This window comes from Scyliorhinus canicula, chromosome 11 (genome assembly GCF_902713615.1).
Source record: "Scyliorhinus canicula chromosome 11, sScyCan1.1, whole genome shotgun sequence".
NCBI classification, from domain to species: domain Eukaryota; kingdom Metazoa; phylum Chordata; class Chondrichthyes; order Carcharhiniformes; family Scyliorhinidae; genus Scyliorhinus; species Scyliorhinus canicula.
In genome coordinates, this window is record NC_052156.1 from 42,915,118 (window position 1) to 42,934,053 (window position 18,936).

The 18,936-nt window shown below is 47.8% G+C and overlaps 1 protein-coding gene across 6 annotated transcripts in view; it reads left to right on the plus strand.

Annotated features, from left to right (window-relative positions):
* The window catches only part of pxk (PX domain containing serine/threonine kinase), a 93,566-nt gene that overhangs the window by 63,610 nt on the left and 11,020 nt on the right, over positions 1–18,936 (plus strand). For all 6 annotated transcript variants that reach the window (XR_005462221.1, XM_038810509.1, XM_038810512.1 and 3 more), the window contains one exon: positions 8,184–8,240. Coding sequence is in view for 5 of the 6 variants with exons in the window: in XM_038810509.1 (XP_038666437.1) it covers positions 8,184–8,240 (57 nt within the window). In the remaining variant the exon portion in view is untranslated. The remainder of the gene's footprint in view (positions 1–8,183; positions 8,241–18,936) is intronic.

An 18,936-nucleotide genomic window follows, 5' to 3' on the forward strand; every position in this document is an offset into this window, starting at 1 on the left:
AGGGATTTGAATGATGGGTCAATGTAACACTCACATTCTGCTGATTTGGTCAATGTAATACTCATATTCTGCTGATTTGGTCTCCTCCTCCCTGACTGGGTAGACTTTTTTTTTGTCATGGCTTTTGATGTGTAATACATCATTGAAATGCTCCATCCCAGGAAGGAGAAAATATTGTTAGTGCCAGTCCTGACCTTTTGCCAGTCATTTCTGAATGGAAAGGATAAATTGTTGTGAGCCAATTTTTCCCACTGTCCTGACTTTAAGGGGAAGCAACATTGGCAGAAAGAAATCTCGAAGAACTGAATATTTCTTGCTGCAAATTTGTTTGAATAAATTTTAGCTCCATGTGAGAATCCCACTTTCAAGTTCAAATATCAAATGTGTTGTGTAAGTATTGAAGTGACCAGTTATTAAAATACAGTTGCCCTGTTTCGTGTTGTGTGCTTCTTGTATTGGACTTAAAATCTTTCATCGAATCATAGAATTTACAGTGCAGGAAGAAGCCATGTGGCCCATCGAGTCTGCACCGGCCCTTGGAAAGAGCAGCACAATTAAGCCCACTGCTACCGTGCTGCTCCTTTCATGTTTAATGGATTGAGGATTAGTTTACGGATAGAAAACAGACACTGAGCATAAATGGGGATTTTTCATTGGCAGGCAGTGAATAGTGGAGTGTCACACATATCAGTGCTAGGACATCACCCATTTATAATCTCCATTGATGACTTGGATGAAGAAACAGAGTAATGTATCTATATTTGATGATACAGGTTGAGTAGCCCTTATTCGAAATTCAAAAAGCTCTGAAACCCACACTTTTTCTCGAGCGCTGAAATCGTATTTTGAGTGCTTAGTTTTCCTAGCACTGTGTACGAACACACATGCGTGTGTGTATCCTTCCAATTGACGGCCCAAGTTTGTTGCACCACAAGAGTTGAATCCGGCATCTGATTTCCTGTCGGGAGGGAAGACGCGGACTCCCACCCCACACTTCAAACACAGCACCGACTGGTGTCTCTGAGCAGTGTACGAGGGTCTTTGCAGCTTCGGATTCCAAAATTCAAAAAATTTCAGACTCTGAGACAATCTCGGCCCCAAGCATTTTGAATAAGGGATGCTCAACCTGTAGTACCAAGCTAGGTGGAAAGGTAAGCTGCAGGGAAGGGCACAGAGGTTGCAGAGAGATGGAGACAAGTGGGTGAGTGGGCAACAAGATGGTAGATGGAATATATACTATAGGTAAGTGTGAAGTTATTCACTTTGGCCTTAAGAATAGGAAAGCAGAATATTATGTACAAGGTGAGAAACTTAGACGTGTCCATGTTCAAAGGGATTTGGATGTGTTTTACAAGGAACACAATCATAGAATCTCTACAGTGTAGAAGCAGGCCATTCAACCCATTGAGTCTGCACCAACCCTCCGTAGGAACACTCTACCCAGGTCCACTCTGCTGCCCACCCGACCCCACCCTATCCCTATAACCTAAACTGCACATCCCTGAACACCAAGGGGTAAATTTAGCATGGCTAATCCACCTAACCTGCTCATCTTTGGACTGTGGGAGGAAGCCAAAGCACCCGGGGGAAACCCACACTGACGCTGGGAGTAGGTGCAAACTCCACGCAGTCACCCAAGACCAGAATTGAACCGGGTCCCTGGTGCTGTGAGGCAGCAGTGTTAATCACTGTGCCACCATGCGGCATGCAGACGCAGCAAGCAATTAGGAAGGCAAATAGCATTTTGGTCTTTGCAAAGGGATTGGAATACAAGAACAAAGAGGTCTTGTTGCCGTTGTGCAGGGCTTCGGTGAGACCGTATCTGGAGTAGTATGTGCAATTTTGGTCTCCACATTTAAGAAAGGGTATACCTGCATTGGAGGCAGTGATTTGTCACCAAAATCGTCCCTGGGGTGAGGGGTTTGTCCTATGATCAGAGGCTGAATAAATTGGGCTTATTTTCTTTGGTGTTTAGAAGAGTAAGAGGTGATCTCATTGAAACATACAAAGTTCTGAAGGGACTTTATAGGGTTGGGCACAGAGATTGTTTACATTGGTCAGAAAACCTCAAACACGTGCACTGTCTCAGAATAAGGGGCAAAACATTTAGGACTGAGATGCAGATAATTACTTCGCTCAATGAGATATGAATCCTAGGATTGGTCTACGCCGGAGGTTTGTAGATGCTTCATGAGGATTAATTTTAAGGCTGGGGTACACAGATTTTGGTGACTCAGAATTAAGGAATCTGGGAGCAGCGGAAAAATGAGTTTGAGGCCCAAGATCACCATGATTGTATTGAATGGTGCAGGCATGTTTGTGGGCCATGTGGTCCTACTCCTCTCCTAACATTCTTATATTGGTAGCTTTATTGTAACGGGGGTACGCTGGGGCGGAATTCTCCACTCCCCACGTGGCGTGGGTGAATCGTGGGAGGGCCTCCCAACATTTTTTAACGCCCCTCCTGGCAACCCCCACAATTCTCCTCCCCGCCCCCCCCTCGGAAAAATCGTCGCTCGCCGTTTTTCACGGCGAACGGCGATTCTCCGAGCTGATGGGCCGGTGGCCGGCCCTTCACTGCCCGTTTCACCACGGCAGCAACCACACATGGTCGCTGCATTCGTAACGTGCGCGCGGATGCCCGTTTGGGACGGGAGCACCGCGACTGTGCTCCAGAGGGGACAGGCCCGCGATCGGTGCCCACCGATCGTCGGGCCTGCGTCCAAACGGACGCAACTCTTTCCCCTCCGCCGCCTGGCAAGATCAAGCCGCCACGTCTTTGCCGGGCGGCGGTGGAGAAAAGACAGACACCGGCATGCGTGGGTTTCGTGTCGTCTGCGCGCTGATGTCATCCGCGCATGCGCGGGTTCCTGCGCATGCGCGGATGACATCCGCGAAGCGCCGTTCGGGCATCATTTCCGGCGGCCGAGGTCGCGGCAGGGAACGACGGGGGTCCGCTCCTAGCCCCCCGGGTGGGGGTGAATTAGGTGCGGGGAGCGGGCCCCGAGGCCGTCGTGAACCTCGGCCGAGTTCACAATGGCCTCCGCGATTTTTGGAGCCGGCGGAGAATACCGCCCTCTAGTTTAGACAAAGATTATCGGACTTGAAACGTTAGCTCTTTTCTCTCCCTACAGATGCTGCCAGACGTGCTGAGATTTCCAGCATGTTCTCTTTCATTTCTTATATTGTCTTTGATTTGCCTAGTAATAGCAGGAACACAAATTTAACAAGAGATAATAGGTTGCAACCTGCCCAGCAACCAGTAGGAATCTACCTAGCAAGAGCGGTAGCCATTACTCAAAAGTCAGGATGAGATACATCTCTCCCAGTAATGGGATTAAAAGGCATTTAGATAGAATCAGATGTGAATAGCTTATTAGTAGAAACCTTGACAATTGGGAGATCGATGAGGTTGTGTTAAATGTCTAGAGTCAAGGAACTTGATAGGGGCAGACAGGCAAATACACAGAAGGCAGAATCAAAGTGGAACAAAGGTATGCCTAGTAATATTCCGAGGGACAGGATATATGCACATTTGGAGGAAATTGGACGAGTTAGTGACAGGCAGTATGGTTTTGTATGGGGAAGGTCATATCTTTGAAGAGGTGACAAAGAAAACTGATGAGGGAAAGACTGTGGATGTAGTTTATATGGACCTTGGTAAGGCATTTGTCAAGGTCCCACATGGCAGACTGGTACAAAAATTCAAATCACGTGGGATTTGGGGTGGCTGACTAATGATACAAAACTTGCTTGGCTATAAAGACAGAGTAGCGGTGGAGAGTGTTTTCAGAATGGAGATCTGTACAAGTGGTGTTGCACAGCGATCAGTGCTGGACCTCTTGTTTGTAGTATATATAAATGATCTGGAGGAAAACGGGATTGATCTGATTAGTAAGTTGTGGATGATACAAAGATTGGTAGAGTTAACTGATAGCGCCGACGATTGTCAGAGTATACAATAGGATATAGATAGATTGGAGATTTGGGCACAGAAATGGCACATGGAGTTTATCTGGCAAATACGAGGTGATGCATTTTGGAGGATCAAATCTAGGTTTGAATATATTGTAATGGCAGAACCCTTGGGAACATTAACATGCAGAGGAGTCTAGGCATGCAGGTCATTGTGGGTTTGCACATTCTCGCCGTGTCTGCGTGGGTCTCAACCCCCATAACGCAAAGATGTGGCAGGGTATGGTGGATGGGCCATGCTAAATTGCCCTTAATTGAAAAAAAATAATTGGGTACCCTAAATTTTAAAAAAATTGTGACACGATGACTGGGCTGTTTATTCTCACTGGAGTTTCACTTGAATCCTCACACCATTCCGAAAGCAAAACTATACACCTCATTGACAGATGTTACAAGTTGGGGGTACCCGTGGCAATAATATCAGCATAGTTTGTGCCAATGTTAATAGTTGTTAACATTCCTTCGTTAACCAACTTGTGTGAACAGTGCTAAAGTTTAATTCAGTAAAATTGAAGAAAGTATTTCAAATGCTTCATTAATTTAAAGAAGGACTTGCAATTCTATACTGCCTTTCATGACCTCCGGGTTTCCTGAATGCTGTTCAGCACTTTGGGAGGGCACACGGAAGCACAGTGGGTAGCACTGTTGCTTCACAGTTTCAGGGTCCCAGGTTCGATTCCTGGCTTGGGGCACGGTCTGTGGAGTCTGTACGTTCTCCCCTTGTCTGCGTGGGTTTCCTCCAGGTGCTCCGGTTTCCTCCCACAAGTCCCAAAAGACGTGCTGTTCGATAATTTGGATATTCTGAATTCTCCCTCTGTGTACCCGAACAGGCACCGGAATGTGGCGACAAGGACTTTTCACAGTAACCTCACTGCAGTGTTAATGTAAGCCTACTTGTGACAATAAAGATTATCATTAAGAAGTGTAGTCGCTGTTGTGAATGTAGGAGCAGCCAATTTGCGCACACCAACCCAGCCCAAACAGAAATGTGATCATGACCAGATAAACCTATGTTAGTGATTTTAATTGAAGGATGGATAGTGCCCTGGACACCGTGGCACACACTGCTCTTCAAAATAGTTCTCTTTTTTTTTATAAATGTTTTTTATTCAGTTTTCATGTTTTATATTGAACAAATTACAAATTGTTAGAGAGAGAGAAAAAAAAGAAGAACAAGCAAAAAATTAACATATATATTTTACAGGTGAGCATCTTCGTAGTAATAACTGGTGGCCTCCCCCTTTTCCGCCGCATACATATTTTACATTCCCCAACATGTTTATTGGCATTTATTAGTTTGGTTTTGGGCCTTAGCTAGCCATCAAACCCCCGTAACGAGCCCGTAGCCCCCCCCCTCCCCCCCCCCCGCCCCGCCGGCTACCTTCCCACCGACTATTCGTCCTCTTGTACGTTGGCCACAAACAGGTCCCGGAACAATTGCACGAATGGCTCCCACGTTCTGTGGAAGCCGTCGTCCGACCCTCGATGGCGAATTTGATTTCTCTCCATTTGGAGAGATTCCGAGAGGTCGGACAGCCAGTCTGCAGCTCTGGGCGGTGCTTGCTGACCGCCAGCCAAACAGGATTCTACGGCGGGCGATCAGGGAGGCAAAGGCAAGGGCGTCCGCCCTCCTCCCCAGGAATAGATCTGGCTGGTCTGAAACCCCGAAGACCGCCACTATCGGGCATGGCTCCACCCTCACCCCACCACTTTGGACATAGCCTCGAAGAAGGCTGTCCAGTACTCCACAAGTCTGGGGCAAGACCAGAACATGTGGGCGTGGTTGGCCGGGCCTCTTTGGCACCGCTCACATCTGTCCTCCACCTCCGGGAAGAACCTACTCATACGGTTTCTCGTTAAGTGGGCTCTATGTACCACTTTTAGTTGCGTCAGGCTGAGCCTTGCGCACGGTGAGGTGGAGTTGACCCTATGCAGTGCTTCGCTCCAGAGTCCCCACCCTATCTCCATCCCCAGGTCGTCCTCCCATTTCCTCCTTGTTGCGTCCAGTACGGTGTCGTCCCTATCTACCAGTTGGCCATACATGTCACTACAGTTCCCTTTCTCTAGGATACTTGCGTCCAGTAGGTCTTCCAGTAGTGTCTGTCGTGGCGGTTGTGGGGTACGTCCTTGTCCTCCTTTCGTAGAAGTTTTGAGCTGCAGGTACCGTAGCTCGTTCCCCCCAGCTAGCCGAAATTTCTCTGTCAGTTCGTCCAGTGTTGCGATCCTGTCGTCCGTGTATAGGTCCCTGACTGTCAGTGTCCCCCCCTCCTGTCTCCACCTTTTGAAGGTGGCGTCAGTCAGTGCTGGTTTGAACCTATGGTTGTTGCAGATGGGAGCCTTGTCCGACATTTTGTTCAGGCCAAATTGCTGCCGCAGTTGGTTCCAGGATTGGAGGGTAGCTGTCACCACTGGGCTGCTGGAGTGTTTTTTGGGTGGGGATGGGAGTGCTGCCGTGGCGAGGGCCCGGAGGGAGGTCCCCATGCAGGAGGCCTCCTCCGCACGCACCCACTCGGGCTTCTGGCTCCTGGAGCCATCCCCTTACCTCGCATCGGGCTGTTGCCGCCCAGTGGTAGAATTGTAGATTCGGGAGGGCTAGCCCCCCCCCCTGGATTTTGTCTTCTGTAGGACCTTCTTTGGGATCCTAGCATTTTTACCCCCCCATACGAACTCCATGATAAGTTTGTCCAGCGCTATGAAGAAGGCCTTGGGGATGTAGATCGGAATGGATCTAAACAGGAAGAGTAACCTGGGCAATATGTTCATTTCGATCGTCTGGACTCTTCCTGCGAGGGAGAGTGGGAGTGTGTATAGTTCTCTTTTTTAACCAACATTTTATTAAGACATTTATGGTTTTATAACAACAAAAGATACCAATACAAATGTAAACATAATTCAGTGCGTAGCACCCCCCCCCCCCCCCAACCAACAACCATACCCCGCCAACATAGATTATATACACAATTCCCAAGTCCCTTCATCTCCTCTCGCTGATCTCGCCTAAACTAAATTAACTCCCCCTACCCCCCTCATTCACTAACCCCCCCCGCCCTTATTGTATCTGCCAATAGTTTAGTTATCCCCGAAGAAGTCGATAAACGGCTGCCACCTCCGGATGAACCCTAACATTGATCCTCTCAGGGCGAACTTAATTTTCTCAAGCCTAAGAAACCGATTTCGGGGCTCCGAGTCCCTCCACGCTAATAAGATCCGTCTCCTGGCTGCTAAGGAGGCAAAGGCCAAAATAACAGCCTCTCTTCAAAATAATCCTGAGGGATCTTTATGTCCACCTGTGACATAGTCAGGGCCATGGTATAACATCTAATCTGAGAAGGTGACACCAAACTCTGTCAGTTCAGCACTCCCTCAGTAATGCTCAGTCAACATTTAATTTTGTGCTCAAATCCCAGAGTGGGATTTGATCTGGCCATCCTCTGAGGTGGGAATGCTAGCAAGTGAGCCACAGCTGACAATTGAGGTATTGACATTTAAAGTATTCTTTGAGGGTTTCTTCAAAAAAAATTTCTTCAGTACACCTTTAAAAATGATTTATTTTAAGGAGGAGCAAAAAAAATAAAAACATTCCATATGAAAATTCCAGGAATGAGTTTTAGTTCTAATTTGAAGTCCATACTTTTACTTATGAAACCAAAGCTTTGACTTCTAAATATTTTTGTGAAAGGCAAAGAGTAAAAAAAACAATTAATGGTCATCTTTATTTTTGTAGATTAATTATTGTCTAGAGGTTAATATGTGCAGCACATGGTGGCATAGGAAGAGTGCATGATGCTGATCCAAAGAAGGTCATTTGATGACAATAGAGGCACCGACCATTGAAAAAAGCTTTTGTTCTGCTTTCTTTTGGTAATGAATTAAACTTTTTTGTGGTAATTTTTCATTACCAATCACACAGATTTTTACAAACATCAGCCAGTATATAGTCAAGTGTTTTATGTGTACAGAAATTCAGCCTTGCACATGCTATGAAACAAGATGCAATGAACTGCAAGGGGCACAACATAGAAATAGTACCTCCTCAGACAAAATTCACCATTATACTGAATTGTGGCATTGTGAAGTATGGGGAGAAATGTGGGCAGTTCCTTCAGCATGTTTGGAAATTTATGACAGATCAAAATATTCACTTTATCAACGTGCTTTGTAAACAAAACCGTTTTACTCACCCCTTTACAACATGATTTTCCCTTCAGGGTCTGGCGCTAGTTCTCCTTTAACATCACCATCTTCGCCTACTCCTCCATCAACTGGTAAGTAAAAGTGTTTCTTAACATGAAAGTGACAAGTATAATCGTGTTATTAATAGTTGCTGTCAGCTACAGCCATGCATTTAACAAGATAATTAACTTTTTAATTAAAAACCGAAGCTCAATATCATCACTTCAATATTATGACTTGGAAGACATTGAAATGTTTCAATGTTTGCAGTTATAAAATTATAGTAGAATTTCTCCACCCAGAGCATAAACATGTTACATAAATTATTTTTCTTTTTGTTGTATAAATAATTATGAATAATCAGCATAGTAATCTTTGCGAATATTTAATATTGACATTACTAAGATGAAAGGAAGTTGTTTTTGGATCATAATTGCCTTCAAGGGTAGCTCAGAAGCATCTGCCAATTTACCGTGCCAGCTTAGAGAATGCATCCAGTCTAAATAGTGAACTTATTGAAGCTCAATCTATTATGCAATGATTGTCTCACTGGACACTAAGAGTTTATTGGAAGGTGAACCTGTGGAATTGGGAGCTGGGTTCTGGTACTCATTCATGCTCTCTTTCTCACCCATTCTTTCTCATCTTTCTGTATATATGGTTTTATTCAGGATTAATCAGTATTGAATGGAAACTGATATAATGCAGATTTACCAGAATGAAATCAGGGTTTAAAGGATGAGAATAGGTTTGTTAGGATACCAGCACAGACACCAACTTTGTTCGGACACCAGACGAGAACTTCAACAATTTTTTAATTGTGAAACTGTGAGGAAAGGATACTTCACCCGAGGAGTAATGACTCTGACCAATAGGTATCTTTTATGTTTAAACAAAATGAAATTTAAGCACCAACTTAACCACATTAACGTCAAATAAATAGTTTTGCAATGAACAGTTAAACAGTTCTTAAATAAAGGGGAAAACTTTTTTTAATAAACTATTTTATTGAGGTATTTTTGGCATTGTAAACAGTTACAGTATACAGTAATGTGCATATATCAACCCAAAACAGAAACATAGTGCAAAAGACCAATCCTCTCTCATAAACAGTACCTGCCTATTTATCGCTCCTATTCTACTCTACTCCCTCTCCTCCTGGACCCCGGGTCTTCCGAGACCCCATAAATTGCCACCACTGGACTCATCATCACCCTAGTTTTCAGTACCTGGGACATGACGTCCGCAAATCCCTCCCAGTATCTCCTAAGTTTTGGACATGCCCAGAACATGTGGACGTGATTCGCTGGCCCTCCTTCCCACCCCCACCCGCTGCCACGCTCGAAATCCACCGTCCATACTCCCAGGGGTGAATCGGTGGTTGTCGCATATTGGAGACCAGACCGATGCTCCCACCTGCCCTACATGTCTCCTCCGCTGGCCCCAGATCTGGAGGCTGCCACCACTACCGGGCTGGTGGAGTACCTGGCTGGCGGGGCGGCAGGGGGGCCGTGACCAGGGCTGCCAAACTGGTGCCCCTGCACGAAGCCGCCTCCACTCGTACCCAAGTAGACGACGTACCCACCATCCAACTCCTTGCCATGGCTATGTTGGCCGCCCAGTAGTAGTTACTGAGGTTCGGCAGCGCCAGCCCCCTTCGCTACGGTTCCTCTCAAGCATCACTTTCTTCACCCGTGGGGACTTCCCCGCCCAGACAAAGCCCATAATAATCTTGTTGACCCTTTTGAAGAAGGACCATGGGATGAAAATCGGGAGGCACTGAAAAATAAACAGGAATCTTGGGAGGATTGTCATCTTACCATCTGCACTCTCCCCGCAAGTGAGAGCGGGAGTGCATCCCATCCCTAAACTCGGTGCTTCATTTGCTCAACCACTCTAGTCAAATTTAGTTTATGCAGCCTGCCCCAGTCTCGTGCCACCTGTATCCCTAAGTATCGGAAAATCTTTCTCCGACCATCCTAAAGGGCAGCCCTTCAAACCTGGTTGTCCTGGGCCCCTCGCCTGCACTACAAAACATCGCAGTCTTACTCTGTTCAGTTTGTACCCTGAAAACCGCCAAATTCTCTCAATATTCCGAGTATACTGTCCATCCCAGCCAACGGGTCCGCTACGTACAGGAGCAGGTCGTCCGCGTACAGCGATACCCTGTTCTCCACCCCTCCCCTGATCATTCCCTTCCACCCCCTCGCAGCTCTCCGGGCAATCGCCAGAGGTTCTATGGCCAGTGCAAACAGTGGAGAGTGGACATCCCTGTCTGGTCCCCCGGTGTAGTCTAAAGTACTCTGATGTTGTCCTATTCATCCTCATGCTAGCTTTTGGGGCCTGGTACAATAGTCTAACCCAGCCAACAAAGCCCTCCCTGAACCCACAAATAGTCCCACTCCACCCGGTCAAAGGCCTTCTCGGCATCCTTTGTCACCACTGCCTCTACCTCTCTGCCCTCCGGGGGCATCATGATCACTGAGTAGTCTTCTCAGTTGGCTACCAGCTGTCTGTCTTTAACAAACCCTGTTTTGGTCTTCCCCGATCACCTCCGGACACGTCCTCAATTCTAAGGCGCCAAGACCTTAGCCAGAGCTTGGCGCCGACGTTGATCAGGAGATTGGGCTGTATGACCCCACGCTTCCGGGTCTTTATCCCGTTTCAATATCAGCAAAATGGTAGCCTGTGACATCGTCGGGGTAGAGTCCCTCTGTCCCCCGCCTCGTTAAATACCCTAGTCAGCACCGGCCCCACTATCTCCGAGAACTTTTTATAGAACTCCACTGGGTATCCATCCGGCCCCAGGGATTTACCCGACTGCATGGCCTTCAAGCCCCCCAGTACTTCCTCAGCTCTGATCGGGGCCCCCAGTCCGTCTACCAGCCCCCTACCCACTTTTGGGAAGATCAGTCCGTCTAAGAAACGCTTCATCTCCTCCGGCTCCCCAGGGGGTTCCGAGGTATAGAGTTGCTGTAAAACCCCAAAACACCTTGTTCAGTCCTGACTGATCATCCACTCTGTTCCCCATATCGTCCACTACCCTGCCTATTTCTCTGGCCTCCTCCTTCCTCCTGAGTTGCTGCGCAAGCATTCTACTAGCTTTCTCCCCATGCTCATAGACCACACCCTTTGCCTTCCTGAGTTCCACTGCTTTGCTTGTGGACAACACTCCCAGCTCGGCCTGCAGTCTCTGTCTATCTCTAAATAGTAAGAAGTCTTACAACACCAGGTTAAAGTCCAACAGGTTTGTTTCAAACACGAGCTTTCGGAGCACGGCTCCTTCTTCAGGTGAAGGAGCCGTGCTCCGAAAGCTCGTGTTTGAAACAAACCTGTTGGACTTTAACCTGGTGTTGTAAGACTTCTTACTGTGCTCACCCCAGTCCAACGCCGGCATCTCCACATCATATCTCTAAATAGGTCCTCCCTCGGTGCCTATGCGTATTCCCTATCTGTCGGGTGGATCTCCTTGACCAGTCTGTCCGTTTTCGCTCTGTCTGTTCTATCTCTGTGGGCCCGAATTGAAATCAGCTCCCCCCGTACCTCCGCCTTCAGCGTCTCCCACAGGGTCGCTGCTGAGACTTCCTCTGTGTCATTCACCTGCAGGTAGTCCTGCGTGCACTTCCGCAGTCTCTCGCACACCCCATCCTCCGCTAGCAATCCTACGTCCAACCTCCATTGCGGGCGCTGGTAGCTCCCTTTGCAGACCTGCAGGTCAACCCAGTGTGAGGCATGATCCGAGTTGGTGATCGCCGAGTACTCCATGTTTTTTACCCCGCCTACACAGTCCCTGCTCATGATGAAAAAATCTATTCTAGAGCATACTTTATGAACATGCGAGTAAAACGAATATTCCCTCCCCGTCAGCCGTCTGGTTCACCATGGGTCTACCCCCCCCCATCTGCTTCATCAACCCCCTCAGTTCCCTTGCCATCGCTGGGAGCCTACCCGTTCTGGAGCATGACCTGTCTAGTCCGGAGTCGAGGACCGTGTTGAAGTCCCCACCCATGATCAGCTTGCGTAAACCTAAGTCTGGGATTTTCCTCAGCACCCTTTTAATGAAATCAGCGTCGTCCCAATTTGGAGCATATACATTCACCAGGACTACCCTCACCCCCTCAAGAGTATCACGGACCATAAGAAAACTAACCCCTCTGCCTTAAATTGAACCCATTTTTTGATCGTGATTGCCACCCCCGCTGGACTTAGAGTCCAAGCCCGAGTGGAATACCTGGCTAATCCAGCCCTTCCTTAGTCTGGTCTGGTCAGTCACTTTCAGATGTGTCTCCTGCAGTAAGATTACGTCCGCCTTTAGAGCCCGCAAATGCACGAGAACACGCGCCCTCTTGACTGGCCCGTTTAGTCCCCTGACATTCCAGGTGATCAGCCTGGTTGGAGGCCACCTGCCACCCCCCCTTGCCGATCAACCATCCCCCTTCTTGGGCCAGCCCATGTGCTGCGTCCCTCCCAGTTCGCCTCCTGGTAGTTCCCACCCCCGACCTCCGCTCTGTTACCTACTTTAGATCCCTCCCATGTTAGCAGAATACCCCCACCCCCCCCCCCCCCCCCCCCCGCAACAACAACCCCTCTGTAACCCGACCCTTGCCATATACTGGCTGTATGCATCCCCCCACCTGACTCCCTTGACTAGCTTCCCGCTAGCCCGGTGACTCATCCCTCCGGCGCCCACTTGTCTCGCTCCCATTGTTCCCCCAAGCTCATGAAATGAAAAAATGAAAATCGCTTATTGTCATGAGTAGGCTTCAATGAAATTACTGTGAAAAGCCCCTAGTCGCCACATTCCGGTGCCTGTCCGGGGAGGCTGATACGGGAATCGAACCGTGCTGCTGGCCTGCTTGGTCTGCTTTAAAAGTCAGCGATTTCGCCCAGTGAGCTAAATCAGCCCCCCACCGATCCACACCCATTCCCCTGATGTTTCCTGCTTGAGCAGTCTCTCTCTCTGCAGTACAGGAGATCAAACAACAAACAAGAGCAATCAAACAAAGACCCGAGACCGCTCCAGCTGCAATGCTGTTCCATTTGTGTAAACAGATGAGTGATACCGATCACCCCTTTCTGCGCATTAGTAATAGAAACACACAGCAACACAGTACCCCCGTCACCACCCCTACATCCAATACCTTTAACCCCCATTGCTTCCCGGCCACATTCTGTCCCGTTGGAAGCTCCAAAAAGAAAAAAACACAAAGAAAAGCAAAAAGAAAACCCAAAAGAGAGCGAGGGGCACCCGTCTCCTCCCCCCCCCCCCCCCCCCCAACCTCGCCCATTGTACACATAGGCAGCGAAACAGAAATAGAAACTACAAAGTACCTGTGAAGCAGCAAAAAATAGAAAGTCAATCCAAGAAAACTAGAAGTCCCACAAACAATAATACTCTGACTTTGGTCCGTGGGCCCTCAGTTCGGCACCAGTCCCTAATTCTTTGCGAATTCCATCACCTCATCAGGGTCCATAAAGTAGTAATGCTGGCTCTGCTGCATGACCCACAGCCACGCTGGGAGAAGCAGACTGAACTTTGCGTGCTTTTTGAACAAAATCTCTTTAATTCTTTTAAAGGCTGCTCGCCGCCTGGCTACCTCCTGATTCGGGTCTTGATAGATGCGTAGGACATTGTTGTTCCATGTACAGCTCTTTGTACTCTTTGCCCACTGAATGACCCGCTCCTTGTCTGAGAACCTGTGGAACCTGACCACCACTGGTCGGGGGGGGGTGGGGCCTGTTGCGGCTGCCTCACCTCCACTGTGTGTGCCCCAGCCAGCTCCAGCGGCCGAAGAAAGGAGTTAGCCCCCATCAGCTGCTGCAACAGGTCTGCCACAAACGTTGTGGCGTCAGCACCTTCGGCCCCCTCTGGGAGGCCAATAACTCTCAAATTTTGTCTGCGGGCTCTGTTTTCTAGGTCTTCAAGCCTGTCAAAGCAGCCTTCTCTGTCACTCCTTCAACCCATCTATCTCTATTGTAGCGATCGTTTGTGTGTCCGCCTGTACCTCCACCACTTGCTCCAGCTCCTTGACCTTTTTGTCCTGGGTCACTAGCCTTTGGTTCACTTGCTCCACCACTTTCTAAAGTGGTTCTAAGTTATCCTGCTTCGTATCTTCAAAACTTCCTTTTATGACCTGCAGCATATTGTCCAGCGCTGCTTGGATCGTCTGGTCCGCAGTCCGTATGTCAGCCATCTTTGGTCCCGGTTCAGCTCCCAAACCACTTTGTCTCTGCCCCTTTTCCTGCTTTCGCTCTTTCTTTTCTGCTCTTTGTTTTCATACAGCTCCGCACACTTCAATCAGCAACTTTGTGGCCGTCTTTTCTAGCGCTCAAAAGTTCCGAAAAGTCGGGAAACCAGGTCCAAAAAGCCAGCCGGAGTGAGAGCCACCGAATGTGCGACCTCGTAGCCGCCACCGGAAGTTAATAAAAAGAAAAATTTGAACTTGTTAACTACACCTGCCACAAATTCCAATTAAGCAACCCAATGCAGTTCATATGCTTCTTATAAATAAAGTTAAGAAAACATGTAACTTACTCATCTGCATAGAGGACTTTGGAGAGAGATCCTTTCAAAAACAAATCCAACACACTTCTGCTCAACTTAGCAGCGTTTGGCCAAACTGCTGTTCAACTTAAAATCCTGGAACAGACTACAAAGCTACAAACAGACCTGGCTCCTCCCACTAATTACATCATTTATATCCCACTAAGTTCCATGGCCTGCTCGGACTAATTACAATCGCTCATAAATTATTTACATCTCCTGGGAATCTCCAGCAATATATAATTTCTATATTCATCACTGGTTGCTTAAACTTTGTTTGCACGCCCTTTAGTTTAGAAGGTTTGAGGAGTGACCTAATCAAAGTGTTGGAATTATAATGATGTTCAGTTGAGAGAATCTGCTTTTTCTGGTAAAGATTTTGGGACAAAAGGAGTGAATTTATGAGTTAAGTGATGAAGCGTTTACTCACGCAAGGAGTGAAACTCTGGAACTCCTTCTTTAAAAGGCTGGGTAAATTGAATTTTTCAAGACTGAGATTGATTTTTTTGTTCAGCAAGTGTATTCAGGGAGATATGACAAAGATGGATATATTAAGTTAAAGTACAGATCAGGTATGATCTAACTGAATGGTGCGACATTCTTGTGAGGCTTGTCATACGAGAGTCCTTTTAAGAAAAGTGTGTTTTATCAAATGGCTGCAGTGATGTCATTGTGTGGATGGAGCTGGAATGTGATTCTGCTTTTTACTTTCATTTTTGAGCTGGAAGCTCTCTTTGACTCTGCGTTTTAGTTTTGCTTTCAGTTGGAGAGCTGTATTCAAGAAAGAGGTGTATATGTCTCTCTCTCTAAAGAATGTCTCCAGATCACTTGATGGTTTCAAAGTAATACCTGTTTCTGTAGAGAATCCAAACCTCCCGTCTTTGTTAAAAAGTATTTTGGCTTATATGTTGTTAGGAAAGTTACTAAGGGTTACTTATAGAGTACTGTATCTTTTTGTGGGGTTCCTCAGGGTTACTTATAAAGTACAGTATCTGTTCGGGGGTTATCAGGGTTGGTAGTTGATAAGATGTTTTACTGTGTGTTTATAAAATGTTAACTGGATTCATAGAATAAAAAATTGTTTTTGTTTAAAATACTTTTAGTTCTCTGTTGCATCACACCTGTAAAGTGGGACCTGGTGGTCCCCATAACCAAAATATATTCAAAGTTGTGGGTTAGGTGAACTCCATGATTTACTTTGGTGTTCTCTAAACCCTGGCCCATTATATGCTGAATAGCCTACTTCTGTTCCTATATTAGGTGGGAAGGGGCAGTTTTTTTCTGCAAAGGCCTAATTTCAATATATCCTAAGTTCACCATTGATGAACAATCTTAAGGACACCACTTCTGCCAATCAAACATACCAACTTTGCAGAATTCTGCACTTTCAGCTTAGTTGAGTAAATCTGCGTAATTGTTTTTCTGTTGACAGGTTTTTAACTAAACTGGAGCTCTTCAGACTGTGGAAGCAGTTTAAAAAATCATTGCTTCTTCATTGCTGTAGACATTCTGTTGAACCAGAACTACACATTTATGTCAGGAACATAAAAAGCTGCCATACTTCCTATACTAATAGGGCAGCACGGTGGTTAGCACAGGTGCCTCATGGCGTCGAGGTCCCAGGTTCAATCCCGGCTCTGGGTCACTGTCCATGTGGAGTTTGCACATTCTCCCCCTGTTTCCGTGGGTTTCGCCCCCACAACCCAAAGGTGTGCAGGGTAGGTGGATTGGCCACACCAAATTGCCCCTTAATTGGGAAAAATAAATTGGGTACACTAAATTTTTTTAAAAATACTTCCTATACTAATGGAAGACCAGCAACAACATTTTGCACTGCTTCTCTCGTCGCTAAAACTTTAGTACCTTGGACACAGAAGTGATGTCGCGTTAACAAGTAGTTACTGAATTAGTTGTTACAACTTGTATTCTGTCATGATAAAAAAATCACTATGCCTGATGGGAACCTGGGGCTGGATTCTCCGATTTTGGGGCTACATTGTGCCGGCTGCTTGCGTGTCCGGCCTGTGAAATTGTACCCCCCTTGCCAGCTCACGTGCCCCGAACAAACCCCCACAGTGCCCCCAGTCCTGAATAATGAAATGAAATGAAAATCGCTTATTGTAGGCTTCCAATGAAGTTACTGTGAAAAGCCCCTAGTCGCCACATTCCGGCGCCTGTTCGGGGAGACTGGTACGGGAATTGAACCGTGCTGCTGGCCTGCCTTGGTCTGCTTTCAAAACCAGCGATTTAGCCCTGTGCTAAACCAGCCCCTTTGCCCGCGGATCGGCCCTCCGCTGACTGTGGCAGCGCTGGACTGAGTCCGCAGCCACCACGCCGACTTTTCAACAGGTAAGACCACACGTGTCCCACGCCGTCGGGAACTCGGCTGGTCGGGGCAGAGTATCGGGGGACGGGCCTCAGGCAACGTCCTGAGGCCGTCAATACGTGGCGCGGCGTACTCCTAGTCGGTTTGGAGGGGACGTGAACTCTAGATACTCCGTCCGTTCGCCGAATGCGATTTCGGAGCCAGCGACCAGAGAATCCAGCCCCTGATACAAATTCTCTAAGTCATCATGAGCTTACTGTAGTCACTAGAGGTCAATTTGTTACAATTGCACAAATCATGCTTACTGGTTAGGCAGTACTGTGTACAAATATAAACAATATCAGGACCTCTGAACTTTAAAATAAATTATGACTACTTAATTGCTAACAAACCATCTGCTATTACAGTGACAGTCAGAGAAATAAATGTCATTGCTTGGGTTGGACTGACAAAGATAAGTATGATATGTTTAACGAAATTCAGAAACAGTTTCTCCAAGTTCACCTTTCTTTCAAGTCCTTTAACATGTTGCAACTCCTGTGTTCATTTCTAAGTGTTCAGAAGTGTGAACACTTAGAAGCATTTCTAAATGTGGTAGCGAGCGGGAATTGCCATAAGCTTCCCGGCGCTTGGCCCAGCGAGGCCGGCAACTCAATTCAACATTAAATGTCCTCTTAACGAGGCCTCACAGGCTACTCGCTGCAAATGAAGCCTTGGCAGCTGATGCTGGGGACCGCACACCGCCCGCTAACAAGGTCGAGCAGCCTTAAGCCTGCACTTGGTCAGCCAACCCAGCCATTTCGCACCAATGGCGTCCTTTCACGCCCCACTCCCCAAGGGAACATCCAACCCCAACTCTCCATGCGACCCCTAACCCTCCCTTCAGCTCCTCCCCTTTCAAACCTCTCCCCGCAACACCACTGTGAACCACGTGTGTGGCTAACAATGCCCTCTCTGTGTCTCCTCCGGAAAAGCTGTCCCATAATGTCGGAAGAAGGCCCAGTCTGGCGGAGGGGTGCCGGACTAAAAAATCCTCACCTCCTTTGAGGAGCAGGCCCTGGAGATGACTGGGATGGCTGAGGACAGATCGCTCACACCAAGCGGAGACTGGCAGACACCAATGAGGTGAGGAACCACCCAGGAGACCTATCGAACATCAGTTCTTATTGCCTTACTGACTGACCCACTCCTCTCACTAGCCACATGTCCATTCCCCCGCAGATTCTCCAGCCGACGGCTCCGGCCCATCCCGGGCGGCCCCCTCTCCTGACTCTGAGAATATCACCTCAGAGGAGAGCTCCAATGATGCAACTGTGGTCGCGGCCCAGCTGTCATCCTCACCGTCCACCAGCACAGATACACACACCTCAGTGGGCAATGTTAGTGGACAGGCTTCGGGGGCACAATCTGGTGAGCACCACACTGCTGATCATAGTCATCAGGTGGAGGCAGGAACCCCCAGGTGAGTCAGCAGTCCGAAGGCTGTTGGATCCCTGGATCAGCTGCTAAATCTGTGGTACAGAGGTACTCTGAGCTGGTTGGGACGATAGGGAGTAAGCCGGGACATTCAGAGGAAAATGTCAGCGTCACTCCAGCAGATCCATAGGCACTTGGAGGAATCCCAGAGGCTATGGGGTGCGGGAGATGGTGTTGGCAATGCATGGCACCGAGGCCACGTGGTTCCGCCACTCTGCTAGGGTGGCGGACCACAGTGGAAAGCTTGGTACACAATGCCTGCACCATGAGTGAAGTGTCCAAGGCGTCGCACAGCCGATGACAGCCATGGCTGAGAGCCCGGTCAGAATGACCGTCTCGCTGGGGATGTCACCCAGTACCAGGCTGACCTTGATAGAGGTTCTGCGGGACTGTCCCGCTCTCAGATGGGCATGATCAAGGCGCAGTGGAGCTTGTCCCAGTC